General features: G+C 39.2%; 2 protein-coding genes across 8 annotated transcripts in view; one reads left to right on the top strand and one right to left on the bottom strand.

Moving 5' to 3' along the window:
• Window positions 1-1719: 1719 nt before the first annotated feature.
• On the bottom strand, window positions 1720-22633 carry UBE2B (ubiquitin conjugating enzyme E2 B). Of its 3 annotated transcripts, none has more exons than XM_032837708.1 (7): window positions 22447-22633; window positions 20277-20357; window positions 18527-18552; window positions 13794-13883; window positions 9403-9491; window positions 8205-8343; window positions 1720-2016 (listed from the first exon to the last, which is right to left on the bottom strand). In XM_032837708.1, exons 1-6 carry the CDS (start codon window positions 22488-22490, stop codon window positions 8215-8217), a joined length of 459 nt encoding a protein of 152 aa, XP_032693599.1. In that variant the 5' UTR covers window positions 22491-22633; the 3' UTR covers window positions 1720-2016; window positions 8205-8214. The 3 variants fall into 3 exon arrangements, with proteins under 3 accessions (XP_032693599.1, XP_032693600.1, XP_032693598.1); XM_032837709.1 differs by lacking the exon at window positions 1720-2016 and adding an exon at window positions 4967-5682; XM_032837707.1 differs by lacking the exon at window positions 1720-2016 and having other exon boundaries at window positions 7004-8343.
• A 2532-nt stretch (window positions 22634-25165) lies between these two features.
• Window positions 25166-27768, top strand: part of CDKL3 (cyclin dependent kinase like 3) — a 60804-nt gene continuing 58201 nt past the window's right edge. Inside the window, exons 1-2 of one of the 5 annotated variants that reach the window (XM_032837773.1) lie at window positions 25166-25208; window positions 25619-25801. In XM_032837773.1, the coding sequence (XP_032693664.1) occupies window positions 25637-25801 (165 nt within the window). In that variant the 5' untranslated portion in view covers window positions 25166-25208; window positions 25619-25636. Of the gene's footprint in view, window positions 25314-25364; window positions 25421-25617; window positions 25802-27768 lie in introns of those variants that run through there. The other 4 variants (XM_032837770.1, XM_032837774.1, XM_032837771.1 and 1 more) reach the window with 4 other exon arrangements.

Raw genomic sequence — 27768 nt, 5'->3', positions numbered from 1 at the left:
AGAGCTGGCTGTGGGAGCACGATGCCTAGGAACAGATGAGTGAGATGCCTCTCACCCACTGCTCAAGCCTAAGGACAAGTATCACACCTTGGATGGGCCGCATCTCTGCAGGTTCTGGCTCTAATCTGTAGCAATCACTAGGGTAGGCCAAATGAGGTCAGGATCTCTGATTTAATCGGGCAAGCCACTTCTTTCCCTAGCCTTACCTGGGAAATGGAGGTCGTAGAAATACAGAAGAACTGCGGCAAAAGACGAAGGACGAAGATATTGCAGGGATAAGCCAGTGCTCAGTGAGCATCAGCCTCTTCCTCGAATGTGGCCTAGCCTCTTTCTATTCTGGTTACCTACACAGATTTGTGAGGCTTAAAAACCAAATTTACAAGTTGAGAAATATCAGAGTGGGGCTGTTCACTTTTAAAATGCATCTTTCACAGGTTTCTCATCGCAGATCCTATTTTCTAAGATACAGTGACCTATTAAAATAATAGTATCCTGTCAGGAATGTATCCATTGCATAAAGCAAGCTTATATTGTGCGCTGATTGCATGTTCCCCTCCCCCATTCTTCTTCAGTGTCTCTAGTTAATCAAAAGCAGATTTTCTGATAACCATTTTGTAATGGGTTTTCTCATTTCCTCAGCGTAAGCTTTCTTCTCATCTTTTTAAAAATTGTGTAGCTATCTCATCTATAAAATTAAGCAGTATTTTAAAGTTTCATCCTTTGTTTTTTTGGATAGAAAGTGGCATAGAAATCTAAATTTTTGCATTGCAGCAGTCCTTGTAGTGTAGGCAAAATAGCCCACTCTTATGCTGAAGCTGGAGCTCACTGCAAGATAGTGGCCTTGATATGTGCAGTGCTGTCCAGCACGGTGTAAGAATCACGAGATCATAGGAGGGGACACGGTAAACTGTTACCTTCAAGTAACAACTACAGAGCATCCTTTCTGTTAATGACTTTAGTCTCAAGACTTTGAGGAGCAAGTACGAACAGTACAGTTTAGGGTGCTCAGTTAACCGTGATACCCTTTTATATTACCCAGAAAATTGCTTTTTACAGTATTCTTTATAGAGTTTATAGCCCACCTGATGAATTGTCTACCGTTGTGGAGGCAAGGATTTTCCAAGATTTATGCAGACCTGAGGCTTACCTATTCCATGGGCACTGGGAGGATTCATTATCACTCCCATCCTCTGAGGCATTGCTATTTGTAGTAAAGGGCACTGAAAATACACATTGTCACATCTGAAGTGAAATTTGTATTATTCTAAATGTCAGGTAACTTGGTGTTTCTCTGTTGCTCAGCTCAAATCTCTGCTGGGTACCTTTTTGTCTGGAGATTCAACTTCTGGAGTCTGAGGACTGTAGTCTAGGTATGTTATCTAGTCATGGTTCTTATCCTTGACTAGTTAAGGGACACCTTTTGGTTCTGAAGGAGTAAGACTAAACACAAATCACAAGAGGCAAGGGTTTTAGAACTCAAGCAGATTGTGGTCATATGGAAATTACTTCCTTTAATGAATACTGATGCACACTAAAAAATTTGCCCTCATGGAGATTATATATGTATTTCTATATATAGAAAATAAATATAAAAATATGTATTACATCTAAAACATAATATATAAAAAACTTTATTTTATATATATATATATATATATTCCCCCCCCCCATTCATATTCCTTGGGGAAGAAAAAGAATCTCTCTGGGCATGCTTTTCATTAAAATAAAGAGCAAGCAAGTGAAAGAGCCTATTTATTCATTTATTTAAGTGAAAAGCCCAATGAGGTTCTGTTTCTTCCCCAAAGTTTACTCTGTTCCTTCCAAGTTAGGACTTTCATGTCCAAGGGTGGCAGTATGTTGGCTGCCTTTCTCATTTTGTTTTAGTTTCTCTCACAATGTCAGCATTAGGGGCAGAGTCCTTTGCATATGTGGTCTTGTCAGGGAGGGAGGTGGGCCTGAAGCCTTGCCCACAGACAGGACCAGCTGAGGCAGCAGGGGGTAACAAGAATACATCACCTTTGGGAATCAAAATAAGAAAAGTAAAAATTGAGATTATTAAGTTCCCATTAGACAGAGCTATAATTCTTAACATATCTTAGGCATGGACATGTGAACCAGAGTTTTTTCCTTAGTGCGGTCAGGCAGAGGGCTCTTTAGAAATAACCTGGGTGGTCTCAGCCCAAGTTCCATCCTTCTTTCCCAGCCTAGGAAAAGTAGGCAAATGACACCCAAAAGAACCTTGATTATGGTCTTCCAACCTAGTTGCCTAGGAGGAATGTTGTTAGGGCATCTTGAGGCAGGCCTTGTCTTCCCCTGGTTTAGTGAAAGGGTGATTAACTGTAAGGAAGTCAACCTTGAACTGTTTGGGCCTACTGACTAAAGCCCTTGCTTTGCTGTGAATCCTAGCACCAAAATCTCACTGCGGGTACTGCATTTTCCTTTCTCTTTTATATCTTCTTATAATAAGAATATTTAACTGAACCTAGATGTGCACTGGTAGATAATTCCTTCTTCCTGATTTGATTTACTTCACCTCCGTGTAGGGATCTCTGAAGTGGGGGATGATTCTTTGATCTTTATTGGAGAATTTGGTGGAAAAATTTCTCCTTCAGTAACTGGCATTTAGTGAGCTCTCCCTGCTTCACTCCTACTCTACTCTTCCTTTGAGGCCAAGCTGTGAAAAAAAAGGTTTCAACTAAAACTTACACAAAAGAAAAATTAGCACCCACAGTCACCCCCACAAGATCAGGCTCTGTCCCCAAGGCTACAGAAGGGTATACCACATCAGTTCCAGTTGTGTGGTAGGGCCAGTCATGAGTTGGCACCCATTAAGTCCTCAGTAGCTATGCTGACAAAATGAATGGCAACAGGCACTGAACAATTCAGCCTTAATCAAATGCCTGGCAGTCCCAGAGAGGGAGGTAGAAGCAAAACCTCCAGGATATGGGGTGGAAGTCAGCAGGTGGCCAGAGCTTATAGGTACATTGCAGTTCTCCCCTAACACTAGGTGCCTTGGAACTTCTGTACCACTTGCATCTAGGGTCTGGGGCTTGTGAGGGCTGTAGATGTGCTCCTCTCCCCATGAACATGGCCTTTGCCCAAGCACTGGCATGGCAGGCTTACCTGAATGTCACCTTGTAAACCGATGAGACTTTATCACTTGGTGTGAACTGTGGGCTCCAGCTGACTGGAAACTGTTGGGCTTGATCCATCACCTATAGTCCCACTTCCCCTTAAACCACTTGTTTTCAACTTCTAAGGTGGTGAGACAATGACTCATGCTTCCTTCTACCTTTGTATTTACCAAATTATTTCTTATGACTACATTCTACTTCTGTAACAAAACCAGGAATATGCCCATCAGTGTCTCCAGAGGACTTGGAGCTTGAACTCTAGAGGTCTTCGCTATCCTGCTGGCCTCCTGCCCAGGCCTGTGCATGTAATGCCACAGGGTGTCTGGAAAGGAGGTTCCTAGTATTTGGATTTACATTCCAACCTTTGGAACTGTACTCGTATTGTTGCTCTTACAGCCTGATCTGTCAGACTTGGTTTTGAGAAGGTGCCATGGGGATTGTGCTATTCTCAAGCTGCTGAGTGCAAAAGAATATGCAGCCCATCAAAGAACCAATGTGTAAGGGCTAACAAAAGCCAGGGAGGGGAACTTTCTCCCTGAACAGATAGGTTCATCAGCCTGTCACCGAGCCCTAGTATTGCCCTCACTGATCTTATTGGTTTGCAGAAGAACCCTTGTACCCACCCCTGGGAGAGCTATCGTCTTCATTCTAAAGGCAGACTTCCAACGGTTGTTCTAGAGAGTCTTGACCTGAAACCACAGCCTTATGGTACTCGTGCAGGTACAGGTCTATAACCATAACCCACTAAAACACAGCAGGGATTACTAATCCATCTTTTTTTGATATTCCAAGCCTTTGGCCGAAGGTGACATGGGCTAGAATCTCTGATTCTTTTCCTATGCTCTGCTCAGGATGTTATCAGGAAAAGAAGGTTCCAGTTCCTTGTGGTCTTTGTACTCATACTACTACAGTAACATAAAATCTCCCAACTCAGTTTTGTAAAATGACTTTATACAGAGACCAAATTTCTGCAAACCTCTCTGCATTTGATATTCTCTTAAGAGTGCAGCCAGTCCAATTCAGCTGGGGGCTGTGCTATTCTTGGCAAAAGGTCTTGTTTGTAACGGGGGAAGGGAAAGGGCAACTTACACCTTGAGCTTCAGACAGGAAGCAGCACTAAGAGGTCTGCCTTAAGTGCTCTTAATGTTTGCATTTTGGCAGCCTTCAAGACACCATAGAACCCTTCCCCATTCCAGGAAGAATGACAACTGAATGGTATAGGTTGATGGAGCCTGAGGAGATCCTTTCATAGATAGGCTCTGATCCCCTCTAGACAAGTACCCAACCCAGTGGCTTTAAGGATCCCAATCTTCCAGGAAAGAATTTAGGTAGCTAACCTCCCCACAAAAGACCATAGAAGCATCATACTTGTTAAGACTGTCACCATACAAAGACCTCTCTAAACAGCTAAAAGGTTATTTCTTGTCACAGGGGCTCTAAAGTCTTCTCATACATATTATTGTACAAGTTACTGATAAAAGTATCACATGGCCAAGCTTTACCACTCAACTCAGTGGCAGTTCCTCAAAGTCAGTCCATGCAGGCTTTTCACCCAAGGCTAAATCCTCCAAAAAAGAGGAAGCTTCGAGTCCCTCCTTCCAGGGTTCTTGATTTCAACCAGAAAGGAGCTAACGTTGCTGAGCTTGAGAAGTCATATACTCAAAAAAGTTTGCAAAAGACACAGCTAATTTGTCTTTCTGGCCCAACCTAAAAAAAGCCCTAGCCCATGCTATAAATAGGAAATGTAAAAACCTCAAGAAGTTATTAACAAAATTGTTTTAAACCAATACAGGTGGGGTTAGGGAGAGGTGGAGAAATTACTCAAAGAGGAATGGCACGCATTTGTATATTCTTTTTCAAAGGACAGAGAAAAAAGTAAACTCAATAAAACTTCCTAATCTCTTTCCTCCATGCCACATACTTGAATAACTAAAGAAAACTAATCTTTATTCCTATCTGACAGCAGTTGTTTTATCCTAACTAGATGGGAACTGAAGTAACAGAGCTACCATTTTGGCATAAGGCCCTTGCCTTATGGGCAATTTCATTTGCCTTTAATAGCTTTGCAACGACTGACTTCTATTTACATAATAATCCCCACATAACTGAGATTCCTCAGGGACTCTGCATTTCAAAATGCAACAGAAAGGAATTGTAATAAATACCACCAAGACCTAAAAAGTTGATCCCTATCTCTTAAAACCTGGGAGAACTGAGAGCTCAAAATACCTCAGACATAACTCTAAATTGTACATTATGAGCCCTAGGGTTCTTTCTCACAAGTACTAAATGAATCAATTAAGTAGACAGGTACTTTGTTTACTGAGCACAATATACGGGTACCTTTAATTTTTTTCCCCACTACCTTCCACCTACTTACAGGAGTAAGATTTTTTAGGTCAGTTTCAGAAGTTACTCATGGAACTTTCATTGGGATGTGTGGGGGGGGGCACGGACTCAAGAATATTTCCATGAAGGGGAAAAAAAAAATTGGTCTATTGATAAGTCATAAGTTATAGTCCTTTATATCAGAGGCCAGAAGATGTGCCTATATTAAAAAAAAAAAGAGAGAGAGAGAGAAAATGGTGGTCAAGAAAACTTCTTCACTGGATAGATACCAGTCTCTACACAGAGTCTAAATCAATTAAAGCATTTTTTAAAAATGAGAGAGACATATTTAAGTCTAATAGATTTTCTAAAACTGAACTCAGTATATCTTAGTATTTCTTGAGGGATAGTCTACTTCTTGGCTAAAAGACCAGACTGCCTAGGTACAAATCCCAGTTCTATCGCTTGCTAGCTGGCTGATCTTCAACAAATCACTTATTTATTCTCTCTGTACCTGTATTCCTCATCAGTAATATAATGGTACCTACCTCACAGGATTACTGTAAGTCTGAATTGTGATCACATACGTTGAAGTGCTTCAAATGGTGCTATACACACAGAGCATTCTATGTCAGAAGTACTGTTACAGAGGAAGTGTATTACAAATGCATTTCAGCTTTAGTATGAATCCAACTTCATACCGAAATAAACAACTTAGTTCTAGCCTCTTGCTATAACAACACATTTATAAAGTTTACCTAGTTTAAAAGTAAACACTTTTTCTATGGTATAACCTTGTAAAAATTTAAGGTTTTACATCTAGTACTCAATCAAAGAAACAGGAATCTGTTCCAAGGCTGAAGAAAAAAATTGAGAGGAGTAATTGGGAGAAGATGAATCCTAACAATTTTCTCCAGTGGGAATGTGGACGAGGTAGGAATTTTATGCATGTGTTGAATTTAGGACTTAGAGCTCAGTGACTCCCTGCAAAGGGAGATGTGACCCCCCCCCCCCATAATTATCAATACTTGAAGTATTTCACTTTTCAATAGGAAAAGGAAAGCATATTAGGATGAAAAATAGCTTTTGAAGCAGCAACCAAATAGCATTTAATGAAGTAAGAGGGGTGGACTCTCATATCTACTGTATATTTAAGAGTTTGTCACTGGAGTAGATGTCTACAGAAGCTACACTTTGTCTCAGAGCTGAGTATGAAAGCATCACATTTACTATGACCAAAAAGTACCTGTAAGCATCTCTTTTTTTGGCCATTAATTCCAGCGAATGGACTCTTATTTGTATGAAAAGCTTCTAAGATCATACACTGACCCAAAATTTTGCCAGGTAATAGCTTTTAAAGGGAAACATCAGCACTTATCCTTCCAGTGTTAAACTTGGCTTAAAAAATAGAAGCTGTAGACACTGCAATCCTCATCTTCCAATAGAGAAACTGTTAGCTTACTAAACTAGTTAAGAATAGGACAAGAAACTATATTGGGGTTACTCAAATAGCTGTTTTAACTACTAGAAAGACTACACAGGTGGTTCAACAGAATTTACTTGTATATTTTCCATTTTCTGTACTATTTGAAGGCATAGGATAGCTTTGTATTAGCTTTCTACAATACTGTGTTTTAAATTTATCCAGTAAACTAAGATGCAGTACAACTTTTATACAACTTAGGAGATAAAAAAAAAAAAATCTCCACAAGAGAAAGCAACTCAGCAGGCCCTGGTATTAAAACATTTTTCCAGAATAAACAGATATGCAATTGCATTAAAAGGCAGTTTTCAAATATTTTCAGTTACACCAAGATTCCTTCCAAATATCTGCCTTGCTAAACCAATGCAACCGATTCTTACTCAGTTAATAGTGGGGCATGGATTTTGGTAAATGTTTATGGTTTTACTTTCTTCATTATCAAAAATCTTTTAAAGTGCTATCAAGCAGCAAATAAGTTGCATTAGTTCTCTGCTTCCGGTAGAGGTGCCAATTCCTCATGGTAGAGGTACAAACTGTGAAATTGCGAAAGGTACAGTTTAACAGTAAGTAGTGCATGAAAAACAGTAACACGTGGCCTAAATACAGAGTTGGACAGAATCAAACCAGTTATGTCTATAATTGCTCAAGTGAAATGGATATAGTTTCATTCAAACATTTAAAATAAAGTCTAAAATTATAATTGGTGGTTAGAATCAAATTTGAAGAATTTCTTGATAAAATATAAATCTGTTCTTTTGAAATTGGAAATGAAACTATTAATTGATGGAGAGCTAGAGACTTATTAACCCCTCCTACATAGATAAGGAAATAAGTGACAAAGTCTCTTGCACTGAAGTTATGTATTTTAACAGCTTTACATGTAATATTCATATATAAAAAACTTTAAGTGCTTTTCTCCAATTTAAAAATCTAAAGAATTCAAAAATAAGGCATTCAATATTTGAAAAAAGTACAGATTTACAAAATGTGTATTATTCTGTCATGAAAACTCCACACCAACATTATACACTTGGAAAAAAATACAAACAGGATATATTACAAATTTATGTAAGCAATAACTTAGTTCACACCATGCAATAAAAAGTACATTAATCAAGATACACAAGCTTTTGTAGGTTCTAAACTGAAGGACTTTTTTTTTTTCTGCAGAATCCTTAAAACCTGTGGCACTTAAAATTTGTTAGCCTTTCTACTGAGAGGTAAATTATACACAACAATGATGAAAAAAATTAACAGACCAGTTGTCTATTATGAATCATTCCAGCTTTGTTCAACAATGGCCGAAACTCTTTTCTCATATTCTCGTTTGTTTTCCTGATAAAGCTGTGCTGCCTGGCTATTGGCTGGACTGTTTGGATTTGGTTCATCCAGCAGAGACTGGAAGGAAAGAGAAAGGAAAAAAGGATCTGTGGAGAGTTATTCTTTACATTAACATAGGTCAGATACCGAGCATACTGTTTGTACAAAAAACCAAATTACTCAGTAAAGAAATGGCAGATATTAGTGTATCTTCTGTATTTTCAGGTCTTAAATACTTTCAGAAATGGCTTGATCAATTCAATAATTTCCTCCTGCTAGAGAACTGAAACTTCCAAAACACAGTACTCAACTGCCTTAAAACCTCTAATTTCAAAGAAATTAGGAAAGAATATTCTTCAACATACTGAACTATTTATTAGCCAAGAAATAAAAAACTTGATTTGGTTAATATACAATACCTAGAAATAGCAACTAACATTTTCCGAAGTTAAACTCTGTTTTTGTGGTTACAAATGTCTGACAGTAAGTTGGACAGAGAATCTTGTTTCATCAAGAAAACATACACATCTAGCAGCAACGGAATGAAATACGGAAGCTGAAAACAATGTTTATAAAACATGATAGGAAAAGCTTTAAAAAAAGGTCACAAACCAAAATTTTACTTCTGCTCCTCTCACATCCACATAAACTAAAACATCCCTCACTCCACCTCTCCAAAATTGTCATTCAAGGTCAACTCTGAAATAATCTGCCAGTGTTTTTGGCAAATGGTAACACTATCCCTTCTTTTTTAATAGGATTTCTTGGATAGGATATCATACTTAATGATTCTCTGCACTTCACAGTTTCCTGAAGTCCCTATGGTTTTTCTAAGCAATCATCTTTCACTATTTCTAAGAAGTATTTTCCTTTTCCACATCCTGTGGCTATGCTTCATGGGCATAAATACCTAACCTGTGAGAACACTTTATTTACACAAGGATCAGGAAAATGACTGTGGGTTTGATCCACTGTGGTCACTAACAAAAAAGCAGACCAGCTGTCTGAAAATCGTGGGGTTTTATCCAGGCTGTGCCATTGGTTACCTGCTACTGCTCCTGAAGGAGCTGCCTGTATCCCACAGAATCTTGAAAAACAAAACAAAACAAACGATCATGCAGCCTAACACACCCTTACCTGAATTGATGTTAAGATAGAAGATACATCGTATGTTGGACTCCATCGATTCTGAAGGATATCTAAACATATGCTACCATCAGCATACACTGCAAAGATAACACTAAAATTGGTTACCTATTAACTTTATCATATTTAACAGTTAAAAGAGAAATCTTCACCACAAAGAGAATGCTTGGCCCAGTCAGAAGTTCTGAACATTAGTTACCAAACCCCTCCTGTCTCACGGGAAAACCAGTGTTAAAACTAAGGTCTCTTATTTTGCACCTTTTCATCAGGGAGCTTTGTCAGAGTTAAATTTTTTCAACACCCACCTTATAGCCAATCTGTTCGAACATTCTATTTCTAAACTCTTTAAATAAAGCTCTTGAAAAAAAAAAAAAAACACACCTTATTTTTTGACATCATAATTACTCTCCCAGAAATTATTCCTAAAAGAAATAAATGTGAACACAGGAAGTTTTATTTATAGTAAGAGTTCACTATGATACTGTTTATAAGCGTTTATATACTGTTTATGGACCTGAAGAGGTGACTGGCTAACAGTACATTTATATAATCAATACCAATGTAGCCAACAGAAAAGATACACATCTACACTCTGTTAACTGATACAGAAAGACATCCACAATGTAGACCACCTTAATAAATTGTTTTCAAATTTTAGAGGAAAATGACATTTTTTACAAAATATTTAAGTATTTTCATTTGAAGTATAATTGTTTTCATTTGAAGTCTGTGTAGTTACAAAAACATTTGTAAGACTAAATGCCAAAATTTAAGTACTGGCTCTAAGTAATAGGATTCTTGCATTTTATGATTTGTTTTATAATGAGAATGCATTCCTTTCATAATCAAAAAATAAAAATCCAGTGATTAATACGTTTAAATTCTAACATTTGGGAAGTTTTTTCCCCTCTTGAACTGATTATGTGAAAATACAATGAACATAAATTTTTACCCTCTTTTGAGACTCTATGTCTACATGACATATTTCCAAAAGTAGAACTGCTACACTGACAAAGGATAAATGCATTTAATGTTACAGATATTGCCAAACTTTGGAAAGCTTCACGGAGCAAGCCTGATCACCTTACATAAAGACAAGAATAAGTAAGGCTTTTTGGGGGAGAGGAGGCAAATTATACTTAAATATTGTCATTTCTCAGGGCTCTATCCTCCATCCTCTTTCTTCTGGCCCAGTATACACCCTCGGGGTGATGTTCTGCACTCTCATGGCCTCAATGACCATCCATCCATGTGCTAGCTACTTACAGTTATTAGTTTTAGAGAAGCCTAAGTGGGATGCCTGGGTGATTCAGTTGCTTAAGCAGCTGCCTTCGGCTCAGGTCATGATCCCAGGGTTCTGGGATCGAGTCCCACAATTTTCAAATATTGATTTCAAGTATTTATGCCACATTAGGCTCCCTGCTCAGCAGGAAGTCCACTTCTCCCTCTGCCTGCTGTTCCCCCTGCATGTGCTCACTCTCTAATAAATAAATAAAATCTTAAAGAAAAAGAAAAAAAAAAGCACAGCTTAGTGGCTTATTATCTATCCCACAGGAACATCAAACTTGTGGGTCTAAAAAACAATTATCACCTCTGTAAGACCCATAAAAGTATAAAATGATTTTTAAAGTTTTGAACTAGTAACTATTTCTAAGAAATAATCCAAAAGTAAACCAGAAATCAAGCATCTATCAACTAATGAATGGATAAACAAGATACACTATATATCCAAATAATGAAATTTCCTTCAGCAATAAAAGGGAATAGAATTACAACACAGATGAACCCTGAAAACTATGCTAGCTGAAAGCAGTCAGTCACAAAACACCACATGTATTACAGGATTTCATTTATAAGAAACGTCCAGTACAGGCAAATCTACAGAGGTAAGAAAATAGGACTACCTAGGGCTAGGGTGCTGGGATAAAGGGGAACGGCTGCCAATTGTCATGGAATTTTTGGGGGAGAATGAGAAAAATGTTCTAAAATTGATATGGTGATAGTTGTACAACTCAATGTACTAAAAACCCCTGAACTGTAAAATTTAGATGAATGAACAGCACAATATGTGAATTACATTTCAAATAAAGATGTTTAAAAAGTGTATCAGAAAGTTAATAAAAAAGTACCGGTAAAAGAAAAAAAAGGGAAACCACTATTATGAAGGAATGAGAAATAATAAAATACACTGTTTCCCCAAGGATGAAAATACCATACCTCCATACACAGAACCCCTGGCACATTGTATAGTCTTTCCCACCTTCATTTACAGAGCCTTCTTACTACATTGTGGGTCAATTTAGTAATAAGTCTTAGTCAGATTACAGTGGAATAAATATTAAGTGACTCCTTCTGAAAGTAAGTAAACTGATGGGGAAGACCATATTTAAATGAGCAAGGTTACAAAAAGGAAAGCTTAAATATTTTGGGAAGTCTTTCGTACAGTAATTTATAATCCAGGAATATACATGTATCAGAAGTAAATAGGAAGTTATAGAAGAGCAAATATAATTACAAAGAGTCAGTCAGAAATCATGGAAAACAGGAATAAAACATTTCTCCAGGGGTGCCTGGGTGGCTCAGTTGGTTAGGCATCTGCCTTGAGCTCAGGTCATGATCCCAGAGTCCTGGTACTGAGACCCACATCAAGCTCCCTGTTCCTCAGGAAGCCTGCTTCTCCCTCTCCCTCTCTGCCTGCCCCTGCTTGTGTTCTCTGTGTCAAATAAATAAATGAAATCTTAAAAAGTAAATAAAAAAATTTATTTCTCCACATAAAAATAGGCATGATAGAAAAAATAAAAAACTGTACTTAAAAAAAGCCTTAAAAACATATGAATCTTTGACCCAGTAATCCCACTTCTAAAAACTTGTTCTATAATATTCATGGTTATTTGGGAAGATTTTCAAGAATTTTCTAAGTGCTATTTAAAATTACAAACAACGTGGGGCACCTGGGTGGGAACTGAATCTTGATTTTGGTTCAGGTCTTGATCTCAGGGTCATGAGATGGAGCCCCATGATAGGCTCCACCTTGAACACAAAGCCTGCTTAAGATTCTTGATCTTGGGGTGCCTGGGTGGCTCAGTGGGTTAAACCTCTGCCTTCGGCTCTGGTTATGATCTCAAGGTCCTGGGATCAAGCCCCGCATCGGGCTCTCTGCTCAGCCAGGAGCCTGCTTCTCCCTCTCACTCTCTGCCTGCCTCTCTGCCTACTTGTGATCTCTGTCAAATAAATAAATAAAATCTTAAAAAAAAATAATTCTCACTCTCTCCCTCTTTGCACCCCTCCCCCCGAACTTGCACTCTCTCTCAAAATAAAAAATAAAAAGTATAATTTTTAAAACGATTTTGACAGAGATCACAAGGAAGCAGAGAGACAGGCAGAGAGAGAGGGAGAAGCAGGCCTCCCATTGAGCAGAGCGCCCAACTGGCGGGGCTCGATCTCAGGACCCTGAGATCATGACCTGAGCTGAAGGCAGAGGCTTTAACCCACTGAGCCACCCAGGTACCCCTAAAAAATAAAATCTTTAAAAAACCCTGAAAATCACCAAAAACTAGACAGATTATGGTAACCTCATAGAATATTTATGCAGCCATTAAAAATGATGCAAAAGAATATTTAATAAGGAAAGATATTCACAGTTCATAAAAATGTTAATTACATACAATATGATCTCAATTTTGTACAAGCATTTATTTGTACTTTAGAGAGATTTTATTTATTTGAGGGGGGAGAGAGGGAAGGGGAAGAGAGCACAAGCAGGGGGGAAAGGTTAAAGGGAGAAGCAGACTCCCTACTGAGCAGGGACCCCAATATAGGACTTGATCCCAGGACTGTGGGATCACGAGGCAAGCCAAAGACAACCAAATGAGCCACCCAGGCGCCCTCTTTGTATTTTTTAAAAAGATTTTTATTTTATTTATTTATATTTGACAGAGAGATCACAAGTAGGCAGAGAGAGAGGGAGAAGGAGGCCTCCCACTGAGCAGAGAGCCCGAGGCGGGGCTTGATCTCAGGACCCTCAGATCTCAGGACCCTCAGATCATGACCTGAGCCGAAAGCAGAGGCTTAACCCACTGAACCACCCAGGTGCCCCATATTTTTTAAAAAGCTAAATTTTAAGCAAAAATTTTTTGGTATCCTTCCATTTCTACAAATAAATAGGTTATTATTTTAAAATCAAAAGTATTAAGAGCAAAACAACTTTACCTGAAATTTGGAACCTTCTAAAGATTCTAGGCTACAAAAACGTAGCTAATACTGACATGGAAGCAACATCCTGAAGAGGCCTGTCGCAGTAAGAATTATGGGGCAAGGCCTAAAAGGAAGGAAAGAACTCTTTCCCCCCTATCATTTATGAAGTTTAATAAAATGTTACTTACCATTTGGATGAAACATTTTGGATAAAAACCTAACAGTTGGTGGTTTATTTGGATACTCTTCAGAAAATTCTATTACTAGTTTAAAAGTACCTAGATAGAAAAAAAATCAAAATAATTATGGTAAAGACAAGCATTACTTTTTAAACTCTTCATCAATGAATTCCCAACCCATACTGGTTTTTGCACAACCACATGAAAAGTAATGTCAATTTTGGCTTAGCACATAAAACATATGAAATATACTTTGATTTACGTTAGACTGGTAACACGCAGCACTGGCAAGCACTTGGGAACACACACTTTCATGTGCTATTGGTGGGAATGTTAAACTGCCGTATTTTTGGAAGGCAATTTGGCCCTAGCTACTGAAATTTAAAATGCACATTTGGGAAACTACAGCTAGTTTATTATAGCTTAGAAGGGGGTATGCCAAGCCCTTTAAGAAGGGCTAACTACCACATGACAAAGGACTTCCATCAGAGGCATGCACATTAATCTGAAAGGTCTCTTCCGTCCCCTTACAAATCCTTTCACTCAAATATGCCAAGAACCAGTAAGTATTAGTGCAACTGCCTACTGTGGTTATAGTCCAACATGGTACACTCTTGTAAAGTGGTATCTTATGGTCAGTACAGACAGGCTTTTAAAAAAATTATGCATTTCTAACAAAGTCAATCTGTTCACAGTGTACAAAGTAGAACTCTCAACTCTAATTCCAAATCAATTTTGCAGAAATAACCATTATTACTGGGTTTTTGTATCTTTTCCTAGATTTCTATCCTGTTTATTCACTATCCAGAGTTCTTGTATTTTGAGGACATCCACCTGAAGGTTGGAGAGGTGTTCTACCTACAACCCCTTGGACATACTCAGTAAATCGAGACTTATTTCTAATGAAGTCAATAAAAAAGTTTAAACCATTCCAGATTATCTCTAGAAGGTTCATCCCCTGATTTCAACAATGTAGTTTTAAAAAACAAGACAAAAATCCATTCTTGTATTTATTTTATTCGATATTTTATCTATATATTTGGTATACAACCTCTACCTTTTTACATTTTTTTGCTGCTGGAAATTTGGGATTAGGGAAGACAAAGATACACACAAAATCAAAAGTGGTTATCTATTTCATATTCTGAATACATCAGAGGTATTATGAAAAGTACAGTTAAATAGTGAAGATAGTCTTTATGTATTTTGAAAGTGTGCATTTTAATTTGCTTTAATTAAAAAAACTTACTGTAAAAATTTCAGCCCACACAAATATGAACAGCAATTTTCAAGTTTTTTTCTGCCCACTTTATGGGATCTCAGGACCCCTTTATACTCTTATTCCCAATCATGGCCAAACTTCCAATGGGAAGTCAACTAAAGGTGAAGCTGAAGGGAAGGGACACATATGACAACATACCATTTTACAGATTTCCACCAAAAATGAAAAATAATTTCATTTTTAAATATTGGCTCTTCAGTAACTAACTTGCAAAAATTTCAAATTTTTAACAATCTGTTGTCATGAATCAGTATAAACTGCCTCCAGCACGCTGCTGAATGTAACTATCAGTATTTCTTACACTAGACATATTTAACTCATGAATTTTTTAAGTAATTTCTATGCTCAATGTGAGGCTCTAACTCATGACCGAGATCAAGAGTCACATGCTCTACTGACTGGGCCAGCCAGGCACCCTAACCCAGAAAATTTTTCCAAAAATTCATTCACTCATTACTGTAAACCCACTACACATTAACTTAAATGACATTTAATGAAAAATAATGTGTTTCCCCACCAAGTTAGTGAGAAGCTTAGCACTGTCTCATATTTTTGCAATTCTCTTTAATGACTGGCTTAAGAGAAGACAGCTGGACTCTCTCAGCTGCTTCTGCATTTGATCTGTTCCAATATGCTGTTCTGGGATGAGGCTGAAGAAAACAAGGTCTCACAAAAATATGTAAGTGAAAAAAGAGTATTTTCCTACTTTTTTCAGATAATTGTGAATATTCTTTTTTGATTACTACAGTAAGAAAGTGGTAGGTTTTTAAGGGTTAGTTGCAATGTAGAATCTGAAATCATACACATTTTTGCATCAGTTACACCAAAATCTGTTACAAGCTGCATAAATGTCTGATTCATCCCTAATTTTCTATTATACACTGGTCATTCAGAAAATACTGGTTCAATGAATGATACAATTCTTGTAAATGTTGGGGCATTTCATTAAATACTATCCAAAAACAAATCACAATTAGGTAATACCACCTACTGATGTTATCAGAGATGTCTTAAAGTACTGGGAAATGGTTACTTTATCAATAGCAACAATACTGTCACTTTCCTTGATCTAACAGATCACTTCAATCACTTGAGTACATCTGCCAAACAGTCGAATCTAAATTATCAGTTTGTCTTTCATTCAAGTAAAAATGTTCCATGAAGAAAAGTTTAAGTTGTAACTCAAACAACTGCAGAAGTGCTTTTCCTCCAGAAAATCATCACAAGAAGTGTTTTATGCGGGATGCCTGGGTGGCTCAGTCGGTTGGGCCGCAGCCTTCGCTCGAGCCATGATCCCAGCATCCTGGGATGGAGTCCCACATCGGGCTCCTTGCTCAGCGGGGAGCCTGCTTCTCTCTCTCTGCCTCTGCCTGCCACTCTGCCTGCTTGTGTTCTCTCTCTCTCTCTCTCTCTGACAAATAAATAAAATCTTAAAAAAAAAAAAAGTGTTTTATGCATACTTTCCACTTCATCACACAGAATATTTTAAGAATGTATACCCAAGGGTCAGAAAGGTAATAATATCTATTCTTCATCAAGAACATTTCTTTCTTTTTGCAATCAAGACAAAAAAATTTTAAGTGAAAGTGGCAGCTTTTAAAAATGCAAAGAACATGGGGCACCTGGCTGGCTCTGTTGGTGGAGCATGAAGCTCTTGATCCCAGGGTTGTAGGTTTGAGCCCCGCACGTTGGGTGTATAGATTACTTTTACAAAAACAAAAACAAACAAACAAAAAAACCTTAAAAATTTTTAAATTTATAAATAAATAAATAAAGTGACTATTAGTACAGTTTAGAGCCACTGTGTTGATCTGGGCCAGGATACTAAACTACATAAGTCCAGTTTTAGCAACTTATGTTTCTGTACCACCAGTACAAATGCTGATACAGTAAAAAGGGCAAATGTCTTAGTGTTGGTGTAAAGACAGTTTTAATTACAAAGAATCCATGGAACAGTCTTAGGGACTTGAAGAAGGGGTTCATGGACTACCCAAGAACCCCCTATATAGTGCAAAAAGCTGAAGTCCTTAAGTACTTCTCTTCCATTCCTTACCCCCACCTTAGCGGTAACCACTTTGAAAAGTGTGGTCATACCACCCTTTAATACACACACACTTGCATCCCTGTATTTGGTAAAAATGTAATGCAACATGTATCATTCTGAAACTTTGTCTCTTGAGACTTATTTCCAGATCTACCTTATTCTTTATTCCACAATCTAAATACATTATAAATTTGCTTAACCATTTTCCCCTATTAGGCATTCAGGTTATGTCTTTAAAAACAGTACAATCATGGGGCGCCTGGGTGGCACAGTGGGTTAAAGCCTCTGCCTTCAGCTCAGGTCATGATCCCAGGGTCCTGGGATAGAGCCCCACATCGGAGCAAAGAGCCTGCTTCCTCCTCTCTCTCTGCCTGCTTCTCTGCCTACTTGTGATCTCTATCAAATAAATAAATAGAATCTATTAAAAAAAAAAAAAACCAGCACAATCAGTATCTTTTTTTTTTTTTTTTTTTTTAAGATTTTATTTATTTGAAGGAGAAAGAGATCACAAGTAGTCAGGACAGGGCAGCAGGCAGAGAGAGCAGGGGAAGCAGGCTCCCCACTGAGCAGAGAGCGCAATGTGGGGCTCGATCCCAGGACCCTGAGATCATGACCTGAGCTGAAGGCAGAGGGTCAATCCACTGAGCCACCCAGGCGCCCCTACAATTAGTATCTTTGTGTAAATATCTTCAATGGGTTAGTGTTCTGGAGCCATTTTGATTATTAAAAATCTGTTCAACAATTCTTAAAACTTTATGCTATAATTAAGGAAAATCTAAGAACCTGGTTAAAATCAATGAGGAAAAGCTCAATTATAAACATGTATCAGAACCAGTTTTCCATTTTTCTGGCTGTTGGTGAAAAAACTAAATTTAAGAGGCAAAAGATTCCATAGAATGCTGACTATTTATGGGTATCAAAAGTAAGCTGTACATGCAGCTAATGGCAGCTATGTTATCTTTTTTTTTTAAGATTCAAAATTTTTTTTATTTTTAGGTAACCTCTGCACCCAATGTGGGGCTTGACCTTACAACCCTGCAACTGAGTCACACGCTCCACTAACAGAGGCAGCCAGATGCCCCAGCTATGTATGTTTAAGAACAATTTCAGCTCAACACCTTATCAACATAGATAACAATGTTAAAAAAGCAGGATTATCCTCCTTTAACCTACCATCTAGCCCTACAGTTCTACAGCCAATTACCAAAATGACACAAAGAACTGACAATGGAGATGGTGAAGCTGATGTGGAAAGAAAAAGACCTTTATGAACTATAAATTCTCAGTAGCATTATTTAATTTTAATTTGACCTAATAACAACAGAAAATTGTTTTAAGGTAGATATGTTGGTATTTTAATTTCTACTTAAAAGCAGTGTTCTAATACTACAGAAAACATAATTGAGAATGACTTACCATCTTCAAAGGGTGTCCCTTCTGGTCTGAAAATGAGAAGATTTCTGATTAAAAGATGTTTCATTCTGCCTTTTCCTGATTTTTTTTTTTCCTCTCCTAAAGTAGGCTTCAGGCCCAGTGCTGAGCCCAAAACAGGGCCCAACCCTAAGACCCTGATATCCAAAATCTGAGCTGAGATCAAGAATCAGCTACCCAACTGAGCCACCCAGGTGCCCCGTTTTCTTGATTTTTAAGAGTGGAAAGGATAAACTCAAACAGAGAAAGAGGGGCTCATTTTAATGACTTGTGGAGTTTTAAAGATATTGTTTAGTATTATCCTAGCCCTAGATTTTTATAGACGCAGGCATAAAGAATAACTATTTTCTAAGTTCTCATGTTTTAGCACACAATTTTAGCACACAATTCAGTTCCTAAATACCAGTCATTTTGTAAATGTGTATTCTTAAGAGAAAAAAACTTGTATTTTCAATTTACAACAATAAGATAGAAATACCCTTTAAGGGGGCGCCTGGGTGGCTCAGTGGGTTAAGCCGCTGCCTTCGGCTCGGGTCATGATCTCAGGGTCCTGGGATCGAGTCCCGCATCGGGCTCTCTGCTCAGCAGAGAGCCTGCTTCCCTCTCTCTCTCTCTCTCTCTCTGCCTGCCTCTCTGTCTACTTGTGATCTCTCTCTGTCAAATCAATAAATAAAAAATCTTTAAAAAAAAAAAAAAAAAAAAAAAAAAGAAATACCCTTTAAGATAACTGTACCAAACCAAAGTGTCCTGCTTCCCAACAAAGCAACAGCTCTGTTCAAAACAGCTAGACAGAACTGACTGTAACGAAGAAACCCCACTTTCTTTTGCTTAAATCTTTTCCCTGCCTCCACATCCCAATTTCATCTTTCCTAAGCAGCACCATGAAGTTCAATTATTTTTTGCAAGTTAGCCTGAATTTAATATTTAATATAATCTCTTTAGAAGAATAAACTAACTTAATTTTTCACTATTTAACTCATAACTAATTCAATGGCAACTCAGAATTCCACTTATGAAGGTGTTCCTTCCTTTAAAGTTTTAGTGCAAACCCTCGTTTTGAAAAGCATGAAAGAAAAAAGACCAAGCCCAGAAAAGCAGAAAAAAAGGCATAAGGAAATTTTAAATCAGGAAGCATATACGTGGGGTGCCTAGCATATAATGTGGTTAAGCAGCCAACTCTCGATTTATACTCAGGTCATGATCCTAGGGCTGTTGAGACTAAGCCCTGTGTAGGGCTTGGCACTAGCTGTGGAGCCTGCTTGAGATTCCCACCCCACTCCCCGCCCCGCCCTTCTGTTCCCACCCCCCCAACCTGTTTCTCTTGGAAAAAAGAAAGAAAGCAATATTCACAATATATATAATGTATTAAACATTTTTTGTTAATTCTTGCCACACCGGAAGCTCTGAGCATTTTTTAATTCTTAGTCTTTTTGTATTTTTAAAAGAATGAAATGCAAGCATAAACATTTGGTATATTTTGTACAAAATAACTTACCCTTTCTTTTCAGTTTCAAATGATATTTTTAATCAGGTAAAACTCAATGATTATAAAATCACAGGCAGTAACACCAACACAAATTTTACTTAACTGCAAAAACACTTTGCAGAATTTAAAAAAAAATTTTGCAGCTTTTTTAAGAGCCCCTGATTCCACTTCAGCCTCTTTGCCTAATTGACACATTCACTTTTCTTAAAGAATTACTATACCTATCATTTGTTTTATCTTTCTACTCACCCAAATATAACTGCATTCCACTGCATAATATTGTTTTCAGATGGTGCACCACTGACACCCACAGGTGGGTCCTCTTGCAACCTAGAAATCCACAGTAGTAATTTTCAAAGTTGAACATTAAGGTCTCTACGCAGGCCAAAGAGAACCGTTATGGACTATTCTACCTACTTTGACACAAACTAAGTCATTTCCTTGTTCTTGTGTTGAGGTGGGCTAAACCATATGACTTAAAAATAAATACCTCTCCAAATGGTCTAAATTCCGAACAGCTTTGGACTCAATCCTCTCTGATTATGAAGGTTAAGATGTATCTTCAGGAAGTTATGCATACAGACTGCCATTAACAACAAAAATTAAAAGCCCCAATTGCAAAAACCATTTTCACAGACCATCTTTTTTGCTGCTGTAAATATGGAAAGGCGGTCTGTGTGAGTCTAAACCATTGCTACCAATGCAACATGGCCACCAACCCCCCACACCAAGGCAAACATTAAATGGCTAAAAACACTAATATTCAATTTAATTAGCAAACTAGTTTTAAGCAGGAGAGTAGCTTTATCCCATTTGCTTCAATTAGCAACAGCTTTTAAAATAACCAAGCCTCAGTTATGTTTTTCATCTGTCCCTATTTTAAAGATCTGCGCTACAGCTAAATCCACCTCTCCTATCAGGAGACCCAATACAAGGCTACTTTCCAACATCTGTCACAATCAAATTCTCATAACCTGAAAACCCTTGGAAAACTACCAAAGGTGCTCTGTGTTCAACTCAGAATTTAACAGAGATGAGCAGTGAGAAACCAGAGCAACAATGAACATAAACTGGAAGTTTTATTACATGGCTTTCACTCATCGGAGTTAACATGAAATTTGATTTTAAGCTGGAGAAGATAACTTTTGCACCAGAGCATCTCCTTGTAAAGGCTGTCATTTCAATAGAAAAATAAAGGAGTCATTTTATACACGTATCTGTATGTAGTGATTGTCATCGGACATGATACTTTGAAATTAGGCTTTTCAAATAGTTTTCAGTCAGGCTCAAACACATCAAGCCACACGACTAGAAGCCTTTAAAGAATAAGGCTGCTTCTCGCCCACCAAAGGTAAACGGTTCATTACGAATACATTCAATGATAAAACTGCCCAAAGCCCAAAAGAACGGCTTCCAAATGCCTCACCTATGCCTTTATAGTGGCGGAGTTGAAAGGCTACTTCCTGAGCAGCTAACCTAAGTTTTTATATTAGATATTTTGTCTCAATCAGGGCAGCTCTCTCCAGGAAAACAAAAACAAAAACAAACCACACTCAAAAATGTGCAGTGGATCGTAATGCTAAGTTTTCTCATTATCCCCCCGTACCTCCAAGCATTCAAAGGTAAACAACTGAAAAAAAGTCACTTCCTCCTCACTAACCCAAGCACCACCTAACAAAACCCTATTTTACAAAAGGAGGCCCAGGGAGTATCGGGTTAGCGCCAGTCCCCAAGGAGGCATTTTTCCAGACTTTGGAGGCTATAGATAGGGCTTTAGACACCAGGCCACAGAGCTGAGTTCCAGAAGGCACTGGCATCCCGGGCTGCCAGCCCGAGTCCCAGGTCTCTAAGCCAGTTCTCAAGGTCCCTTCGGGCGGGTGAGGGAGAGTCGGGTTTCGGAAGATGGGTTAACCACCTCCGGACCTCGCGCTGCAGACCCCACCCTCACTGCAGAAAGAATGGGAGGGGCGCTTTTCGCCCCAACCCTGCCCCTCAGCGAAGACCGCAGGGCTATCCGGGAAAACTGGTGCAGCGAGCAAGAAAAAAGATTCTGCAAGGCTTTGCTTCTGGGGCACAGGGGCGGACACGACAGGATGCAAGGGCGGAGAGATGAGGCTTGAGCTCTAGGGCCAACGTCGGGCAGCTGACCCAAGTGGGCAGCGGGGAATCCTTGGACAGACCACAGCCATCTTTCTTCCTCTGGGGGCGGGGAGCGGTAATCGAAATTTCTTGCGTCGGAAGAGTGAGCAAACAAGGATGGGGGAGTGCGAATGGGGGCTAGGACTGGGCTTCCGTCGGTACCGCTGGGCCCACGGTCGGCCCTCATAGGGTTATGAGAGGAAAGTGTCCCGGATCCCCGCCCTGCAGCCCCGCAGCTATGGGGAGGAGCCTTCAACCAGTCGAAGGTGAGGGCCCTTACCGCTTGAAATCCCGCATGAGCCTCCTCCGGGCCGGAGTCGACATGCTCCCCAGCTGCCCCGCGGTCAGTCTGAAAGAAAAGAGTCCCGCGCAGCCCCCCCACCCCCCGGCGCGGCGGCCGAATCACTGAGGGTCACCGCCGCCGCCGAGGCTGCACAAACAACCCTGCAATGACGTCTCCCTCCGCCGCCTCCAGATCCCTCCGCCCTCCGCCAGTACCACGCAGTGAGGGTTGGGGGAGAAGGGTACGGGACGTATGAGAGCTCGTTACGGGAGCTTTTGCGCAAGGTTCTATCCATTTGGGCTTCCCGATCTAATCGATAAGTCAGTGTTCTCTGTTCTCAGTCTGGAGATTGTGGATTAAGAAATCCCGAAACCGAAACACCATCCTGTGTCTCCCCCTCTCAGTACTTTAAACTCGACCGGGTGGGGACAGAGAGGCGCATCCGGGGCCAGAGACTTCAGGGAAAGGAGGTGGGATGACGTAAGGTCACGTGACTGCCGGCGGCGTTGTCAACAATCCACCCCTGAGGGGGAGGGGACGAAGTATCTAGAACCACGTGTCCCTCTGACGAGATTAGAACAGATCACGTGGGAGTGTCGTCTGAATCTCAGTCAGGTCTGTGGAGCAAATGATTAAATTTATGGGTGTGCGGACGGGGAGAGGTTTTTTCTAGTTTTTCCTCCAGTTTGCTTCATGAACAGGGTCGGCGATCGTGGCGGAAGGAAAAGCCTGTTTTATTTCTTAATTGTTTAAAACAGAGCCAAAAATAATATAGATTTAAAATCTTGTTGGTTCAATGGCTTATCAAATCTGGTACATGGGACAGAGAGAGGGAACTTCCATTTTTTTAATAGTAAGTGCAGCATTGCAATATTAAGGCCCACACCAAGTAAAATTCCCTGAAATGCTCCCATAAGGTCACCAAATAACCTGTATGTGCATTACGCTGGGGTTGCCAGGGTTGGAAATTTTGAGGACAAAAAAGAATGGTATAGAGATTGTCAGAGGTTTGTTGACTATCTCTATGGAATTACATTCTAGCAGGAGTCTGCTCTCATTTGAGGATTGGTGTCAAAAATGTGTCAAAGTCAATGGATTTGGCTAAGATGAGGGTACATGGAAATGAAATCTCAAAGCATTTAGAAGGGTACTTGGTTGTCAAGAAACCTTACAAATATGACTCGGATGTGGGGAAGAGATTTTGCAGACATGGGTGGGGGTTATGTATCTAACTCGGATAACTCACCTCACTCTTCTACACCAGCAAGTAAGGTGCAAATGAGCCTGAAATGTCACCCACCACCAGGGAGCTCAGAGGTGTTGATGCAGCCTGTGAGGATTTTGACATTTCCTTGAGTTCCCTCCTTCCATTGTCTTTGATTCCTCGCCTCGGGGCTTTAATGGTCTGGAGGACTCAGAGATCTTTACATACTTCTGGGTAATTCTCCAGCCCAAGGCCAAATGGAATCATTGCACCAAGTTGCCCATAGTTTCAGGGAAATTGACACAGTTAATTTCCCCCCACTTTCTTGCTACCTCCTTTTCCTGAAGTCTTGAATTCTGTATTTTGCTTTTATAACTGCCTTGGTGATCAAGTTAGCCAAGCCTAACTCTTAATAGGTTCTGTGATGCATTTACAAATGAGATTCTCCAAATTAAAAGCTTAATATTCTCATTTTTTGCCTTCCTGCCATAGTGATCCTAACTCTCCCCAGGATATAGCTAAAGATGAAGACATACATGTAGGTTCACACGCAGTGAAATGGTAAAGATAATCTCCAAAAATACCGTATTATGTCATTTACCTAACAATGTGTAATTGTTACGGAAACTCATAGTTTATGGAGGCTGTCAAATCAGCAGAACCCCATGTCCAGTTCTTAAGCAATAGTTAATGGTCCTCCCTCCCCCCGCTCTGCTGCGCCCTTGTATGTCGGGCCACGTCGGTCTATCTAACGAACCCTTTTACTTGTTTTCCCTAAGAGGGTGTTTTTTAAAAGGTGTTCTACGAGTCGAAAAAAATTTTTTTAAGTATGTAGCAGTAAAAGGTGTTCAAGAAACATTCTTGATTTGACAAACGTCTTAACCTCGTTTAAAAGATGAATTTCGAAGCTGAGATCGAACTCAGGTCTATGAAATATTAATGTCACTAGCTAACTTAGACGACTATAATTACACAAGACTTCCTTGGAAGACTAGTTTTACAACATGTTTCTACTTAACGACTCCAGCCATCCTTTTAGGACGCTGAGCCAGCGGCAGAAGTTCTTTGTCCTGGGGGCATCTAAGACGCAGGTCGGGCAAGCCTCCGCCTCTCTTGCCCCTCCCTAAAAGACACGCAGACGCTCGGTGCAGTAAAATGTGGATTCTCCTCCACCTCTGCTCAAAACCAGCCTTGTGAGTTGGTCTCAACCCATATACTTCCCACCGCAAGCCCAAAAAAGCTTTCACTTGGCACACACCGAGGGCTCATTTTCACCATATCTCATTTTCTCTTCCGGGTCGTGCCGGATGCGACTGATGTTCCGGTCTTGCGCAGTAGGCCCTGAGCGCGAGGTCAGCGGCAGTGTTGCCATGGTAGCGGGCTCCCTGGAGCTAGCCGGGCTGGCAAGCTAAATAGGGTCGGTGTCCATTTGTTCCGCCGGGTCTGCGGCGGAGCCAGGCCGGCGGGACTACAAAATGGGCTGAGACGTCGGCGGCTAAGCGGACGAGGTCTACTGCAGGGCAAGGGGTGCAACACTGGTCCGGGACCCTAAGAGGTCTGGTTTGAGGAACCGGCGGGGCTGAGGTTTTCTTCGGTCCGGGGGTCTAATCTGTGCGCCACGGCAGTATTTCGGGAACCCCATAGTTGAGGGCCATATGACGGGAAGTATGCGGACCCCATTCCTGATGAATTGGTGACGGGTAGTGAGGGAATCTGAAATCGTGTTCATGGGAATGACCGAAACAGCAGGAAGCTCCCTAATTTCTGGTGAGCGCTGGAGCCCCACAGGGACACCCTACTGTCTAGTTGGCAGAGTTACCGAGGACAAACAAGCATCTGTGGAAAAGATTAATATTTTCCATGTTTACGTCTTTTAAAATACGGGTGTATTGTGGAAATGCAGTATCCAGCTTGAATAAATAAAAGTAAAAATGTTTAACTTTTTTTTTTTCCTTTATTTTTATGAAGAATCCGGACTTGAAAATGGAGATGTATGAAACCCTCGGAAAAGTGGGAGAGGGAAGTTATGGAACAGTCATGAAGTGTAAACATAAGGATACTGGGCAGATAGTGGCCATTAAGATATTTTATGAAAAACCGGAAAAATCTGTCAACAAAATTGCAACGAGAGAAATAAAGTTTTTAAAGGTTTGCTTCTTTTACCTTAATTGCTATAAATCAAGAGAGGAATTGTTATGGAATAAAAAACTATATAAGGAATCTTTTAGTTAACACATGTATGAAGACATAGAGTAGACATAAAATAGTGTGGTACCTTATTGTCTACATTTTGAAATTTTATAGTGATACAAGATATATATGCTTATATATAATGTAACAAAAATTATGCCAAATATTAAATATTTTTCAGAAATAGTAAAAGACAGTATCTGCTCTAAAGTACTTTTATTGTTTAATCAGAAAGATGGAAAGTCACTTGAAAACAATACTGAATATTGTATTGACTCATAATAAATGCCAAGTGATTAACACAAAGTCCAGTTAAGTAGAGAAATTTTTTTGGAGGAAATGGCACATGTATTTGGTCTTAAAGGATGTGCAAAATTTAGGTAGGAGGTAGAAACTATTGTATTCTAGTTTAGGGGAACAACATAAACTCAGATGTCCAAGCACGAAAAAGAACAGAGAGCAGAGACATTGGTTGGTCTGTAGAGTTTTTTTGTACAGAGTAGAAAGAGGTGAGATTAGAGAAGTAAACTGGAGTTAGGTTCTAAAGTCTTGGCTTAAAAGGACAAACTTTGATTTTGTAAGAGGTGGAAGGTTTTGAATTCAAAATAAAGCAACTATATATAATAATTTAGCACTATTTTTTAGAAAAGGCTGGAAGACAGAGTAAAAATAGGGAGGTCTGTTATAAATTTAATTCAAGAATCCTGGTAAATATCATGAGAATCCTTGCTGGGTTGCAGCAACTTGAATTTAAAGTTAGAAAAGCAAAGTTAAAATAGAATATATTGCAAAAGAAGACATGAAAGAATGAAGAAGGAAACAGAGGGAGGCAGAAGAATTAATGAAGTTCAGTGACTGTTCTCACTGATGGAAATATGAAAGACCCAAATGAGAAATGGACTGGAAACTAGTTCAGTTTTAGAAATGTTGAATTTGATGTGACAAGAATATATTTAAGTAAAGCTGACTAGTATGGTTTTAGAAATGGGATGGAAAACAGAATTTTGTGTAGGTATGACAGGTCAACCCAAGGGAAAGAACTTAGGACTGTGAAGAAAGGAGCATTAACATTCCTTAGGGATTAGGGTACAAAACTAGTGATTAAAAAAATATTTAAATCTACATATTTTATTTATTAGAATTTATCTAGATGCTTTAAGGTTTATGACTTTGACAATATAGTCTAGATGTTTTATGTGATGAAGAAAACAGTCTTTCATTTTTATCTGATACAAAAGTAATATTCACCTCTATTTTATAATTGAAGTATAATTAACATACAATGTTATATTAATTTCAAGTGTACAGTGTAGTGATTTGACATTTCTTTACATTATTGAATGTTCACCATCAAGTGTAGTCGTCATCTGTCACATACAATGTTATTGACCATATTCCCTGTGCTATACTCTTTGTTTCTGTAATTTTTTTTTTTAGTTTTATCCCCGGAAGTTTGTACCTCTTAATCCCCTTTTATCTATCTCACCCACTCACTTCCCTCTGTCCTCTCTGGCAACCACCAGTTTGTTTTCTGTATTTAAGAGCCTGCTTGTTTTTTTTAAAAGATTTTTATCCATTTATTTGACAGACAGAGATCACAAGTAGGCAGAGAGGCAGGCAGAGAGAGAGGAAGGGGAAGCAGGCTCCCCACTGAGCAGAGAATCCGATGCGGGGCTTGATCCCAGGACTCTGGGATCATGACCTGAGCTGAAGGCAGAGGCTTTAACCCACTGAGCCACCCAGGTGCCCCTGATTTTTTTTGTTTGTTCATTTGTTTTGTGTTTTTTGGATTCCACATATAAGTGAAGTCATATGGTATTTGCCTTTCTTTGTCTGACTTATTTCACTTAGTGTAATACTTTCTAGGTCCATCCATGTTGTTTCAAATGTTAAGATCTCATATTGGGGGGAGGCGCCTGACTGGC

Source organism: Lontra canadensis, unplaced genomic scaffold (genome assembly GCF_010015895.1).
Source record: "Lontra canadensis isolate GAN:19392208 unplaced genomic scaffold, GSC_riverotter_1.0 scaffold99, whole genome shotgun sequence".
Classification (NCBI taxonomy): domain Eukaryota; kingdom Metazoa; phylum Chordata; class Mammalia; order Carnivora; family Mustelidae; genus Lontra; species Lontra canadensis.
The sequence above is the reverse complement of the archived record's forward strand: the minus strand, read 5'-3'. Positions and strand labels throughout refer to the sequence as shown.